The sequence below is a fragment of the Salmo salar genome, chromosome ssa04 (genome assembly GCF_905237065.1).
Source record: "Salmo salar chromosome ssa04, Ssal_v3.1, whole genome shotgun sequence".
Classification (NCBI taxonomy): Eukaryota; Metazoa; Chordata; class Actinopteri; order Salmoniformes; family Salmonidae; genus Salmo; species Salmo salar.
In genome coordinates, this window is record NC_059445.1 from 17,986,326 (window position 1) to 18,000,771 (window position 14,446).

The 14,446-nt window shown below is 43.7% G+C and overlaps 1 protein-coding gene across 3 annotated transcripts in view; it reads right to left on the bottom strand.

The window, feature by feature from the left end:
- The window catches only part of LOC106602441 (deoxycytidylate deaminase), a 41,938-nt gene extending 29,784 nt beyond the window's left edge, over positions 1-12,154 (bottom strand). For 2 of the 3 annotated variants that reach the window (XM_045716631.1, XM_014195083.2), the window contains exons 1-2: positions 11,831-12,154; positions 7,583-7,700 (exon numbers count right to left, since the gene is read on the bottom strand). In XM_045716631.1, coding sequence (XP_045572587.1) covers positions 7,583-7,700; positions 11,831-11,871 — 159 coding nt within the window. In that variant the 5' untranslated portion in view covers positions 11,872-12,154. The remainder of the gene's footprint in view (positions 1-7,582; positions 7,701-11,830) is intronic. The other variant, XM_014195082.2, reaches the window with a different exon arrangement.
- Positions 12,155-14,446: the final 2,292 nt, after the last annotated feature.

Sequence of the window (14,446 nt, forward strand, 5' to 3'; positions counted from 1 at the left end):
TGGGTGTATCATTGGTCCTCCTCAAAAACAAAATGGCAAAACATGATGCATTTGGGTGAGAAGATATTTTCCTACCCATTCTAGCCTAGCATGTAGGCCTAAGAGTTTAACATTTATGCAAGTATACAGTGGGCTACAAAATTACTGGCACCCCTGACTGGCAATGCACAAACAATACTTTAAAAAAATATATAAAAACAATATAATTAGAGATACTCAAAATACCAACATGTGAGATACACTGTACTTTAACGTGTCAATGGAACCAACCAAAATCATACAAAATAAATGTCACCAAAATCAAGGTTTCATACAGTGAGGGAAAAAAGTATTTGATCCCCTGCAGATTTTGTACGTTTGCCCACTGACAAAGAAATGATCAGTCTATCATTTTAATGGTAGGTTTATTTTGTGTTTCTTCCATTTGCGAATAATCGCACCAACTGTTGTCACCTTCTCACCAAGCTGCTTGGCGATGGTCTTGTAGCCCATTCCAGCCTTGTGTAGGTCTACAATCTTGTCCCTGACATCCTTTGAGAGCTCTTTGGCCATGGTGGAGAGTTTGGAATCTGATTGATTGATTGCTTCTGTGGACAGTGTCTTTTATACAGGTAACAAACTGAGATTAGGAGCACTTCCTTTAAGAGTGTGCTCCAAATCTCAGCTCGTTACCTGTATAAAAGACACCTGGGAGCCAGAAATCTTTCTGATTGAGAGGGGGGGGGGTCACATACTTATTTCCCTCATTAAAATGCAAATCAATTTATAACATTTTTGACATGCGTTTTTCTGGATGTTATTCTGTTTCTCACTGTTCAAATAAACCCACCATTAAAATTATAGACTGATAATTTCTTTGTCAGTGGGCAAACGTACAAAATCAGCAGGGGATCAAATACTTTTTCCCCCCTCACTGTAATTATTGGCACTCATTTAGTACTTAGTGCAACCACCTCTGGCAAGGATAAACAGCATGGAGTCTAAACCTTGTCAAAAATTACAGGAAAAGGAACACATTTGGGAGGGATTTTGGACCATTCCTCTATGCAGATCCTTTCAAGATCCTTCACGTTCTTGGGTTTGCGCTCATCAACTGCCATCAACTCAGCCCACAGGTTTTCGATTGGATTGAGGTCCGGCGACAGATGGCCATGGCAGAACATTGATTTTGTTGTCACAGAACCATTTCAGTGTGGATCTTGAGGTATGTTTTGGGTCATTTCCTTGTTGGAAAGGCCACCTACGGCCAAGTCCCAGCCTTCTGGCAGAGGCAACCAGATTGTCAGCCAAAATTACCTGATACTTGGTGGAATTCATTATGCCATCAAATCTTAACCAGTGCCCCTGGAATTAAAACAGCCCCAAAACATCACTGACCCACCACCATATTTCACCGTGGGTATGAGGTGCCTCTCCTTGTATGCATCTCTGTTTCGACGCCAAACATGCCGATTCCATCTGATCAAAAGGTTCCATTTTTGGTCTCATCTGACCAGAGCACCTTCTTCCAGTCATAATTTAAATGACGTTCGGCAAACTCCAAGCGCTTGCGTCTGTGTCTTGGGGTCAGAAAGGGCTTTCTTCTGGCAGGCCCTTCCAAAGAGCCTGTGGTTGTAGAGGTGGCGTCTGATGGTGCTTTTTGAAACCTGGTGAACCCCAAGACGCCACCAAGGCCTGCAATTCTTTCACAGTGATTCATGGGGATTTTGTTGCTTCTCTCACCATCCTCCTCCCTATCCTGGGGGACAAAATGCATTCGCATCCTCTACCCGTAAGGTTTTCAACTGTTCCATATCTTCTAATTTTTTTAAATAATTTCCCTGACAGTGCTCAGTCGTTTGTGGATCTTCTTGTAGCCATTACCAGATTTATGAAGGTCTACAACGATCTGTCTCTCTTGAACTGCCAGTTCTTTTGTTTTCTTCATGGTGTTGGATGACAAAGGGATATTGCATGCGTGTTACCTCATTATACCCTAGTGAAACAAGAAGTGATGTAATGGCTCAATATAGTTCCTTAAGACTTAGATAAACTTAAACAAGTGAAATTTAAATCCTGGTTTCATTTTGGTAGATGTTATTCACAATCATCTTTAAAGGTGCCAGTAATTGTGAAACCTTGATCTGGAGGACATTGATTTTTAATTAAATCAATAAATGATTTTGGTGGGTTCCACTGAAACATTAATAAAGTACAGTATTTCTCCCATGTTGGTATTTTGCATTGCCAGTCAGGGGTGGCAGTAATTTTGGAGCCCACTGTATGCAAGTAGAGGCAGAGCAACTTGGCATGAAGGGTGAAGGTCAATGTTCAGTGGTTTAGAGAGTTGGGAAAGAGAAGAGAGGGCTCTCCAGCTGAGAGCTAGACCAATTAGAGATGGAGCGAGAGAGATGAGTGAGTGGGGGGACATCAACTTATCAGGAATCACATGCAAGCACAAAACCTCTACTCCACCATAACGAACACAGTGGAACAGCCAATCAGGAGGGAATCTAACTCACTAAACACCGAAGTTTTCTAACCACTTCTTGGCTAATAATGATCGGTCATCCAACCAATGAGGGTGTGGCGGCGGAACCGTACGCCCTTCACTGTACTGTTAGTTCTCTCCAGGTGAACTGGCATAGCTCCAACACATCAAACGACCTAGAGAGCCCACCCCCCGCCACGGCTCTCCCCAGGACGCTGTGCTTTGATCAGGGCTAGAAACGCTCCGCCAGGCCCCTTATCACTTTAAAAAGACCCACGCACCACCTTCCTCCCCTCGCCCCCCTCTCCTAGCCTCACCCCATCCATCAATACATCAACCCCCCCTACCCTCCACCCAGCTCCATCACTCATATGTTAGAATGATAAAAGTGTGTCAGAGAAATGTGTGAAAGACAAAGTCAGCCAGAGAGACCGAGAGGGAGACAAAAAGACGAGCGAGAGCGAGTCAGAGAGGGAGAGAGAGCGAAATGATAGAGGGTCCTTCTCTGTGTCACAGGACTGACTAAGACAAAGTCAGACGAAGCTTGAAGATGATACGTAGTGTAGCTGTTCAGATCACAGATCAAATTAAGTTCAGACTCGACTCGCGTCCCCTTGGATTTGTGCTGTGCACACATGCGCCTGTCTAGAGAGCATTGCTGAATTAATGTAGGGGGCCTATTTGAAGGGTACATCTGACGAGGGAAGAGGGTAGAGACTAGAGAGAGAGCTGAGCCTTAAAACAGAGGCTGTAGCGTACACACGACCACATCAACAGAGGGAACTAAAGGTGGGGGGGGGGACTAAGGAACAGTGGCTTCTTGAGAGAGAGCTCACTGAGGGATAAGCTACTGTCTTTTCTTGTTGATGGACTGCATCAACTAAGGTGGTCAGATATCAACGGGGGGAATTGTGGCAAAAGCGGAAGGCGGAAGCTTCGTCCTTCGGCCCCCCGTGGCGGTCTGTAAACACAGAGGCCTCGTGAGGACCCGTCGCTGAGAGACATGAAACGGCGCCAGATATCCCTTTCTTCCGAGAGGGAAAAAGGAGGAGAAAATAAAGGAAGGACAGACGACTAAAGCTCCAACCCTCTGTTTCATCCTCACACTGTTTTGATCAGGGAAGGCTTGGCTGGCTTAAAAACTTTTTCTTTGTCGTTCTTCTAATCCCCATCGCCTCCACCTCTCTCTCTCCCGAGGTGGAGACGAGACAACATTCTGAACTAGTTCAGAAAGGAGAGGTCATTAGAGAAGACTTGTTGAAATTTCCTCCCTTTCTTTCTCACTCTCATTCCATCATTCCCCCCCCCCCCCCAATCGTTCTTTCTGGGCTGGTTGGTAACTAGTGCCGTCAGAAAGTATTCACACCTCCTGACTTTTTCCACATTTAGTTGTGTTACAGCCAGAATTTAAAATGGATTACATTTAGATTCTCAGTCACTGGCCCACACACACACACAATAATCCATAACGTCAAAGTAGAATTATGTTTTTAGAAATGTTTACAAATTTAAAAAATGAAAAGCTGGAATGCCTTGAGTCAATAAGTATTCAACCCCTTTGTTATGGCAAGCCTAAATAAGTTCAGGAGTAAAATGTTGCTTAACAAATAAAAATAAGTTGCATGGACTGTGCAATAAGTGTTTAACATGATTTTTGAATGACTACCTAATCTCTGTACCCCACACATACAATTATCTGTAAGTTCCATCAGTCGAGCAGTGACTTTCAAACACTGATTCAACCACAAAGACCAGGGAGGTTTTCTAGACACGCACCTCATGTGCACTCACTCGCACACAGAACAAAGCCAAGGGGACTTTAAAACAGTTAGAGTTGAATGGCTGTGACAGGAAAAAACTGAAGATGAATCCACAACATTGTGGCAAAGAAATATACTTTATGTCCTGAATACAAATCGTTATGTTTGGGGCAAATTCAACATCTCTGAGTACCACTTCATATATTCAAGCATGGTGGTGGTGGCGGCATCATGTTATGGGTATGCATGTCATTGGCAAGGACTATGGAGTTTTTTGGGATGAAAAGAAATTTAATTTTCCACTTTGTCATTATGTGTAGATGGGTGAGTGGAAAAAAAATCTATTTAATCAAGTTTGAATTCAGGCTGTAACACAATAAAATGTAGAACAAGTCAACAGGTGTGAATACTTTCTAAAGGCACTAACTCCCAGCAGCAGGTGTGGAGTCAGAGGGAGGGAGGGATGGAGGATTACTGGATCCGTAGACTCCCTGCTGTGCCCTACTGGCCTCTCCCCCTCTGTCCCCCTTCCTTCCCCTGGGGTTGAGCTTATCACAGAGGAGCAGAGCCAGCTCTCATCTGGGCGATATAGCCAGCATATCATGGTATTTTTCTAATATTTTGACGGTATATTTTAGTATTTGGTATTTCATTAGGATCCCCATTGCTGCAAAAGCAGCAGCTACTCTTCCTGGGGTCCACACAAAACATGGCATAATACAGAACATTAATAGACAAGAACAGCTCAAGGACAGAACATGTAAAAAATGTATAGGCACACGTAGCCTACATGTGAATACATACACAAACTATCTACGTCAAATAGGGGAGAGATGTTGTGCCGTGAGGTGTTGCTTTATCTGTTTTTTTTAAACCAGGTTTGCTCTTAATATGAGCAATATGAGATGGAACGGAGTTCCACGTAATAATGGCTCTATATAATACTGTACACTTTCTTGAATTTGGAGACTGTGAAAAGACCCCTGGTGGCATGTCTGGTGGGGTAAGTGTGTATGTGTGTCAGAGCTGTGCGTAAATTGACGATGCAAACAATTTGGGATTTTCAACACAATGTTTTTTTTAAATAAAAATAAGTGATTCAATTCATAGCCAAGCGAGACTGGCATGCATAGTATTTATATAAGCCTTCTGATTACAATGAAGAGCAAGGCGTGCCACTCTTCTGGGCCAGCAGCAGCTTAACTAAGTCTTTCCTTGCAGCACTCGACTGGACAATAATTAAGATAAAACTAGAGCCTGCAGGACTTGCTTTGTGGAGTGTGGTGTCAAAAAAGCAGGACATCTTTATCACAGACAAACCTCTCCCCATCTTTACAACCATTGAATCTATACGTTTTGACCGTGATAGATTGTAAACTAAGGTAACACCGAGTAATTTAGTCTCCTCAACTTCTTCAACAGCCACACCATTCATTACCAGATTCAGTTGAGGTTTAGAACTTAGGGAATGATTTGTACCAAATACAATGCTCTTAGTTTTAGAGATGTTCAGGACCAGTTTAATACTGGCCACCCATTCCAAAACAGACTGCAACTCTTTAAGGGTTTCAGTGACTTCATTAGCTGTGGTTCATATGTTGACGTTATTTGATGGTATTTTATGGTTTTGAATAATATAAATATTTTTATTTATTTATGAGTAGTGCGTGACCCTAGGGTGGCAACAAGTGATTTCAATGGGTCTTTTCTCTCTCCATTCTGATTGTTTTATACTGTTCAATTAAACTTCAACTCAGAATTTTTGGTCATTTTCATAAATGTCTGCATTTCCTGCACTAATTTGAGATCATATCCACACTGCCACATAGCGCTGCACAATATTGGCAAATGTTGCAATTGTGATTTTTAACCAAATGTTGCAATTGCAATTTGACTTGCGATTTAAACACTTGGGTGAACTGTCGGAATCATGGAAATATAATTATTATTTTAATTCAATAGTTCGAATATAATAGTGGGCATACAGTGTTGTTTGACAACAAATAAAAATTCCAGGGAGGAGTTATTGTGACAGGGTAGGAACCAAAGTGTTGGTCAGTGTTTCCTTTGGGACACTATAATCTTTGGCTACATTAAAAATGTTGTTCTCTCTTCACTACTTCATGTAGCTTACATACTCATGCTTTGCCTAATACTCTTTGGTTTAGAAGCATGTTGCACAAACATGCTGATTTAGGCCTAAACCTTCACTGGTATCAGGCTGTATAGCTAGCTACGTTTGCTCTGACTCAGTACATTTATTAGCTAGCTATAAAGAGCGATTAGCATTAGCAGTTAACACGATTTAGTGGCAAGTTGCTAAGAAAGGAGACTAGCTGTTTGCAGATGTAAGAAACAAACTAATAGTGTAATTATAGAACGCTTGTGGATTTCTATTACTGAACGTAAGTGCCTTGTGGTCGAGCAACAACAAAAGCGCTCCTTGAGTGACAGGGGGCGGGGCTTGGGGGAGAGAGACTTTTGTATTTACTCACACACACTAAAGTGCACATATACACTTTCATACATCTGGATCGAATAATTTATTGATTTAAATTCCCTAATAAACCCTGCATAGTCCATACTTCCCTCAAGACATCTCTTTTTGACCAAATACTTTTAGGATTGAAAACCTGTAGCCATTATTTCCCCTCCATTACACTGATATCCCTCACTCCGTCCATCCACTTCTGTGGGTCACAAATCCATTCCAAAACAAGCTCTAGGTCGATCATCAAACTAGACAGCACAGTGCAGACAGGGGGTATAGGTGTCGAAACAAATCAAAACCGACAACCAACTTGGTGCTTACAGGCCTACACCAGAAAACCAATCCCTGACTAAGGCAGACTAGGGCTAAGGCCCCCAACTGCTTGAAACACCCCCCACCGCCCAAACCAGGTGCTTGCCCCACAGCCGGGAACTCAATCAAATACCCGCCGCCGTCTTGACGGGCAGTGTCAAAGAGAGGCGTCCGTAGCAGGGCCTGATCAGAAAAGCAGGGAGGCCTTTTTGAGGGCGAAGGGCCTGGCATCTGGATTAATATTTAACAACAGGAGGGGCTGTGGATGCCTTACACAGCCGTGGTAGAGGGAGAAATGGAGAGAAAGCGGGTTGGAGGGGTTCAGGATCAATGAAGAGGGGGTAGGGAGTGGTGATGTTACCTAGGATCTTGAATGCTTCTTTGTGTATATATATATATATATATATATATATAACACCAGTGAAGGTTTAGGCCTAAATCAGCATGTTTGTGCAACATGCTTCTAAACCAAAGAGTATTAGGCAAAGCATGAGTATGTATATATATATATATATATATATATATATATATATATATATGCGCATTTACCTGTGAGCTGGGATCCTTGCTTCTCTGAGCTGACAGGAAGGCTACAGCCATGAAATATTCAGGCCACTCCAGGTAGTCCTCACGCTTTTTCGTCTGAGCAGGATCAGAGGCCGGGGTCCTGATGGAGAGGAAGAGAGGAGAGGGAGAAAGGACAGAGAGAAAAGAAAATGGAGAAAGGTCAGAACGGGAGAATAGAAGGGGAGAGAAAAACATGGAGACAAAAGAAAATAGAAGTCAAAAATGGGCGAAAGGAAGGTGAGGAAGAGAAAGAAGAGGGAAAGAGAAAAGGAGGGTAGCGTTAGAGGTTGAGGAGGGAGAGGGAAGGAGAGCGGGTGAGTCAGAGGGATAAGACAGAATAGAAGGAAAGTGACAAGGTAGTGAGGGATGGCGTAAAACCAAAAATAGAACCTTCAAAAGGCTCGTTTGTCAAAAAGGAGCAGTCAGTGGCATCGTTCGCATGTTTCACTAGAGGTCAGCATGATGTAGTCTCGGTCTCCATCCTCTTGCTCTACAAAGGAACACGCGTGCCGCCGTGAACGCAAACACAAGTTCAGTCGGACACTTCCCACACATCCTCACACGGCCACCAGTGCGACGATTCAAAGGGCTTCAAACCTGGGTCTTAACCCCACGGAGAACAGACGCACACTCCCTATAATTATAACACCCCTGTCTAGAGACCTCACTATCGCAGCGTACATTCTTCGCGTTTTGAAGACCATTAAATCCTCTCTTTACTGCTGTGCTACAGGCCACTCACCCACCATTACGGATCCAGACACAGGAACCGGGAGCTATTATGGGTAGTCGTAGAAAGTCCCACTGGGTCAGGCTGGAGCACCTTGGAAACTGAAGCAGCAGTACCCAGCAATTAAACCCTACCCATCTGGCTGTCACGCCAACCTAGGGCGGATCGTGCCATAGATCTAGGCCTAGATGCCATGTCTGCCTGTCTACAAAGCACTCTCTAAAGTGGATCCAAAGACACAGCGACGGCAGAAGAGGAAGGGATACTTTCAACTCCTCCACAGTTTGGAGTGTGATCTCTCGGCCGTGCGTTTCGACCTGGCAATTAAACCCTACCCACCTGGCTGTCACATGACAAAGAAATGAAAAAGTGGCCCTATTGCCCTAGGTTGGCAATCGAGACCCATTGCTGTCCGGCAACGCACCACGTCTGCCTGTCTACAAAGACAAGATCGGTGACGTCTTTCGCCCATACCCCCGCAGACACGACTGGACTAGAAAGAAATGAAGGGATCAAAGTGAGAGAGAGAAAGTCTGACACTTTGAACTCCTCCACAGCTCGGACTGTGAGATCTCTCGTCCCTACGTTTCAAAATTGGCTAATGGTTGCCAGCATGCGGAGCAAGACTGCCAAACGGGGACAAACTTTTAAGTGAAGTGACATTTCCAGGCGTTCGGACGCATTAAGTGGCGCACATCATAAGGCAGAGGGGCCGTCGTTGCTCAAAATACAAAGAAACTGCTTGTGTGTTTTTCATTGCGGCTTGATCAAATGATGTGGCATATCGCATTTGATTAGGCCTAAAGAATCTAGTTAGAGAGGCTGTTGTAAAATCATTTACAGTTGATGTAGAGATTTGATTTGTTCAAAATGTTTAATAACAAGATGAGAGGAATAAAACATGAATTGAAACATTTTCGGTTGAGTAGGCCTCCACCTTCCAATAAAGAATTTCAATTTGATCCAGCTTTTTAGGGAGAGTGTCTGACTCTTCCTTGATACATCTAATTAAGCACTGGTCTCCGGGGAAGCTTTGGTAGCTTAAACATCTTCTGTTATCAATTTGTGCAGACGGGTCTTCCTTCTCATTATTCATTAAAGCATCACTGCACCGGCCGCAAACCTAATATCTCCCCACCTGACACCTGGCGGCGTTCACGCGGTCTTTCGGAAGCCTGGAATCTTCCTGCTTTCATATGTTCAAATGCTGACATAGAATTACAATGACTAGAACAGTCAGACATTCCAGTCCCCAATCGCATGCCGCTCAAGTTCAATTCATTGTAATTATACGGTTCTCCTATACTGCTCCAATACCAGCTGCTGCTGTGGTCTCAGTGTCACCCTTCCCTCCAGGACATTAGTCCTTTAATGAGCCCCTGGGCTCTACAGGCTTTCCCAGGCACCAGATTGTCATAGAGGTCCTACACTCTGCAGAACGGTGGTCGGCCTTCCTAAACAGGATTTTCAACCGTACAGCTGCTGGGAGAAGAGATAACATAGCCATGGGATAATGCTTCCTGGGCATTCTCCCTTCTGGGGTTTATTATTCCCGCAAATGCCTATTCCTTATTGGCTTAATGAGCGGGAGGATTAGGCTATCATCTCGCTTCCAAGCAGCACGTCAAAATTGGACTTTTCCTGGCTATACTCGGCCCTATTTCGTAGGCTCTATCTGGGAACAGAATTTTGAAAATTAAGGCATTAGGCTACCTGGTTTAGTGAAAGTGCACAAAGCCGGTCAGAAAGGGACGCTCGACTTAGTGAGTGGTATTAGGGAAGGCAGGAAGGCCCCTCGGAATGCCAAGTTTGCCAACGTGCATGTTGCGTGGGGATGGAAAGGTCAGAGGTACGAGACCTAACTGTCAACTAAATACATGCACCCTATGGCTGCTACCATAGAACTAGGAATTGAATAGGACATTTATGGTTGCAACCAGTTCAGAGTTGATATGGAATAGACAGGCCTATATGCCTAGCCTACAGCCCCAGCATTCTTCACAGCAATGATGAGAATGCAAACGCAGAGCTTGGTCAGAAGAACATGATCAAACTGTCAACTCGATGGCAAGCAACAGTTACTCTGAAGGCAGCCTAAAGAGTTCAGGCTGAGGGTTGATATGGGAAAGGTATAGGCCTTCAGCCAAAGCATTCTTCACGTCAATGAAGGTGATACAAGTGTAAGCAGGGCAGAGAGTCGAATACATTTGAAGGCTGAACTAGTAAAAAGAGAACAGCGGTGTGCCGTACACTGAAAAATATTTATGAAGGCTAAACATAATGCAACCAGTCTCAAAATGCCATCCAGATTTCAATCAACCAAATCCGGAACTCAAGCCTTCATAACAGCGTGAAATCACGGTGCAAAGAGACTGTTATCGAGCTTGTAGAAAGGCCCTGGGAGGCACCGGCTCATTTTGGGGGATCAAAACAGCCAAAGTGGGCCCTCAGCCAGCTAAAAGTGGTGGTGAAGAGGGCCAGGGGCCACAGGGGTTGGCTCAGGTCCTCTTCACCTTTCTGGGCTCCTGGCACTCTGCTGGGCGACGGGAACCCCTCAGGTGTGTGCGAGACGGTTGAGGGCATGTTACGGTGGAGCTAGAGTGCTTCTCGTGTTTGACATTTGACACAGAGTCAGAGTGACAGTGTGGTTGGGACTAGGAGTAGTGTGTGTGGGATGTGTGTGTTTGTCCTCATTGCCCTCATGCGCGTTAGCTTATTCCCTGTGCCAACACTGCTGCCATTCCATGGGCACACACTAGGGTGGGGGGGGGGGCACACATCATCCCTTTTTGAGGGCCATGGATTCATTTTGCACTAGTTTCAGCTGAAGAGAAACGGTGTGTGTGTGTCACGGCTTATGCAGGATCCCTATTCTACATCTTACACATCCCACCACCATGTCTTTCACCAAGATGGGATAGGGAACTAAGGGGAGTAGGGAGAATATTACCTGATGCTAAATACAAAACAGACACAGGAGGGGGGGGGGGGGACTAAGTGATAATCATGTCTGAAGAGGATAGGATGATATTTTATCCTGAGAATGGCTACCGTGGTTTCTAAGGTGTGAAATCCTTTTCCTGACTTTCTGTGTCGAGAGAGAGAAACACACACACACACACACACACACACACACACACACACTCACTCACTCACCCACACCCCTTGTTCCCAATGCAGTTCGTAGTTTTTCGGCAGGTATACATTATAGCTAAGTGCCTAGCTTGAATGTGACCTTATTTCAATACACTGTACAGTAACTTAGCTAGCTATCTATCTTACATGTCTAATGACTTTCTGAAAATGCTGCTAACAACAAACGCGAGCTATATTTATTTATTGAAGTTGTAGCGTTGTGTGTTATCAAAGAACTGAAGGAGTTAGCTGGCTAGCTACTACTACTTAGCCTAACTAGCTAGTACTACTGTAAAACGCATGCAACCAAACAACTGACAATTCGCCGCTAACTTCAAAGTGAAAAGTAAAAACAAAAAAGTTACCCATTCAGTTGAGATGTCTCGTTGTTAATTTCTTGGCTCATCTTTGTTTCTGTGCTGGCAAGCTACATGTGATGTGGCGCCTAGCTGATACTTGCATACTGCGTCACAGATAGGACGTAGGACACAACACAAGCATGGAAATCTCCCGCGCTTGAAAATGTCACGAGGTCCAACCACCAGCCTATATTAGGGAACGTGTAAGTCCACGTGGTTGTCTTGTTCAACAAACATCTGTAGCGCGACAAACTACAGTTAGTATTCCAAGGTGGACTTCTGTGTACAACATGTAAAACCTGCGAAATGTGTGCTCTCTGCCACTGTAAACTGAAGCAGCATACGACCAAAAACAGTAAAGTGAGGGGACAGAATATATCCTCCCCCGCCACTACGTGGCAGTCATGCGTCTTACTAAAACCACAGATAAAATAAGGGAGATTGTACCATAATTATGTTACCGAACTTTACATCTGCATCAGGGAAGAACAATTACAGTAACACCTCTGACTCTCTGTGATGACACACACAGCCACACAGCTAGCTCCTTGTTCTATGTGGCTAGGTTTTCCAAAAACGATGTTAAATATCTATCTGCCCTGAATTGAGATTCAAAGATGTCTGCAGAAAGAATGGGGTGTCAGCTATGACATGACACCTTGAGTTTGAAAAAATATATTTTGGTTATTGAACTACAGTAAGTGAAGTGGATTTCACTTGGTAACTGAATTACGGTAACAGAATTACATCATGGGTCCCAGATCTGTACTACACAGAAATCCCTATTTATAGAATTCTCTGCATTTTATTTTACCCTTATTTCACCAAGTAAGTTGACTGAGAACACGTTCTCATTTACGGCAACGACCTGGGGAATAGTTACAGGGGAGAGGAAGGGGGATGATTAGGTGGCCATGATGGTACAGTATGAAGACCAGATTGGGAATTTAGCCTGGTGATGTATCCTGAATAGGTACACAAAGGGAGAAATATGCAATATCCTCCTTTGCATATATGGGTATTATTCTACAAACGTGCCATTATTCTAATGAGTTCTGCCCCCAAACAAGACCACGTTTGTTTTCTTTTATTTCATTGAACCTTTATTTAACTAGGCAAGTCAGTTAAGAACAAATTCTTATCTACAATGACGGCCTACAGATTTGGTTGGTCCGGACCAGACCAAATCTGATCCAATCATAGACGTCTATGTTTCACAAGTTTGGACAGCACAGCACAGCACAGTAGAGTACAGTATAGTAGAATTCAGTACAGGACAGTAGAGTACAGTATAGTAGAATTCAGTACAGGACAGTAGAGTAGAGAAGTGGTTCTCAACCTTTTCGGTTACTGTACCACCAACTATTTTGCTCTCCGGAGTACCCCTGATTTACCCCCTCATGTGCATTTTACCAGTAGGCCTATGGTCTCACGAGTCTTCTCAAGTACCCCCTGTGGATAGGCCAAGTACCCCAGGGGTCCTAGTACCCCTGGTTGGGAACCACTGAAGTAGAGTACAGTAGAGTACAGTACAATACAGTACATTATACTGTACTCTACTCTATTGTGCTCTACTGTACTGTGACGAACTCTACTTTACTGTAGGCCTACTGTACTGAACTACACTCTACTTTTCTTTACTTTACTGTATTGCACTCTACTGTACTCCACTGCACTTCACTGTACTGTACTGTATTGTGCTTTCCAAACTCATGAAACATAGACGTCTATGATTGGTTCAGATTTGGTCTAAACCAATCTACGCCTGTGGACGTTGAAATCAAGGCGGGTCCGGACCAAAAAAAACTATGTCGAATGAAATTAAGGCCAGGGCGGACTGACCAAATTTCACCTACTTTTTAACGTCTATGGATGTCCGGTGTCGGTCGGTGCTCAGTGGGTGCAGATGCTGGTTACAGTAAATGGAAAGCTGGTAAGTTGGTAAGTTCCGGGAGAGGTCAAATTAACTGCAGCTGTGGAAGGGAAGACAGTAGCAAGTGACCTAGCTATGGTTTGCGACTACTATGATTTCTCATTGTAGCCAATTCAATTGCAGTAATTCCGTTAGTGATTTGGTAACATAATTACAAGTTTTAATCACTTAAAAATTCATAAACAAAAATGTATACCAGTAAAAACACTAGCTAATTGGTATGTCTATCTTTACTTGTTACTTCTGTGAACTTTGCCTTGTGCCTTGAAATTAGAAAATATCTTAAAGATACAGTATGTGGGTTTTTGGTAAAGGAATTTCAAAGCACAAGGCATTGTTTCTTAAACTTGCAGACGGCAAATAATTTATCCCAAACTAAATATGGGTTGATATTAGTTGGCAGGGGTCTTTACTTCAACATTATTGTGTTTTGATGTATTTCTACTACCCTTTAAAACCTCTACGGGAGCAGTGACCCCCGCGCGGAACGGTTGAGCTAATGTGGGCTAATGTGATTAGCATGACGTTGTAAGTAACAAGAAATTTTCCAATGAAATTTGCTCCTATGAACTTCACATGTTGGTACTCATGGGTCCTTTTACATTGAAATGACCTCCTGCATTGTGGGTAATAGGCCCGCTGCTCAGTCGGTCTGGCATATGGTATGGGTCTCTCTCTCAATTCAATTC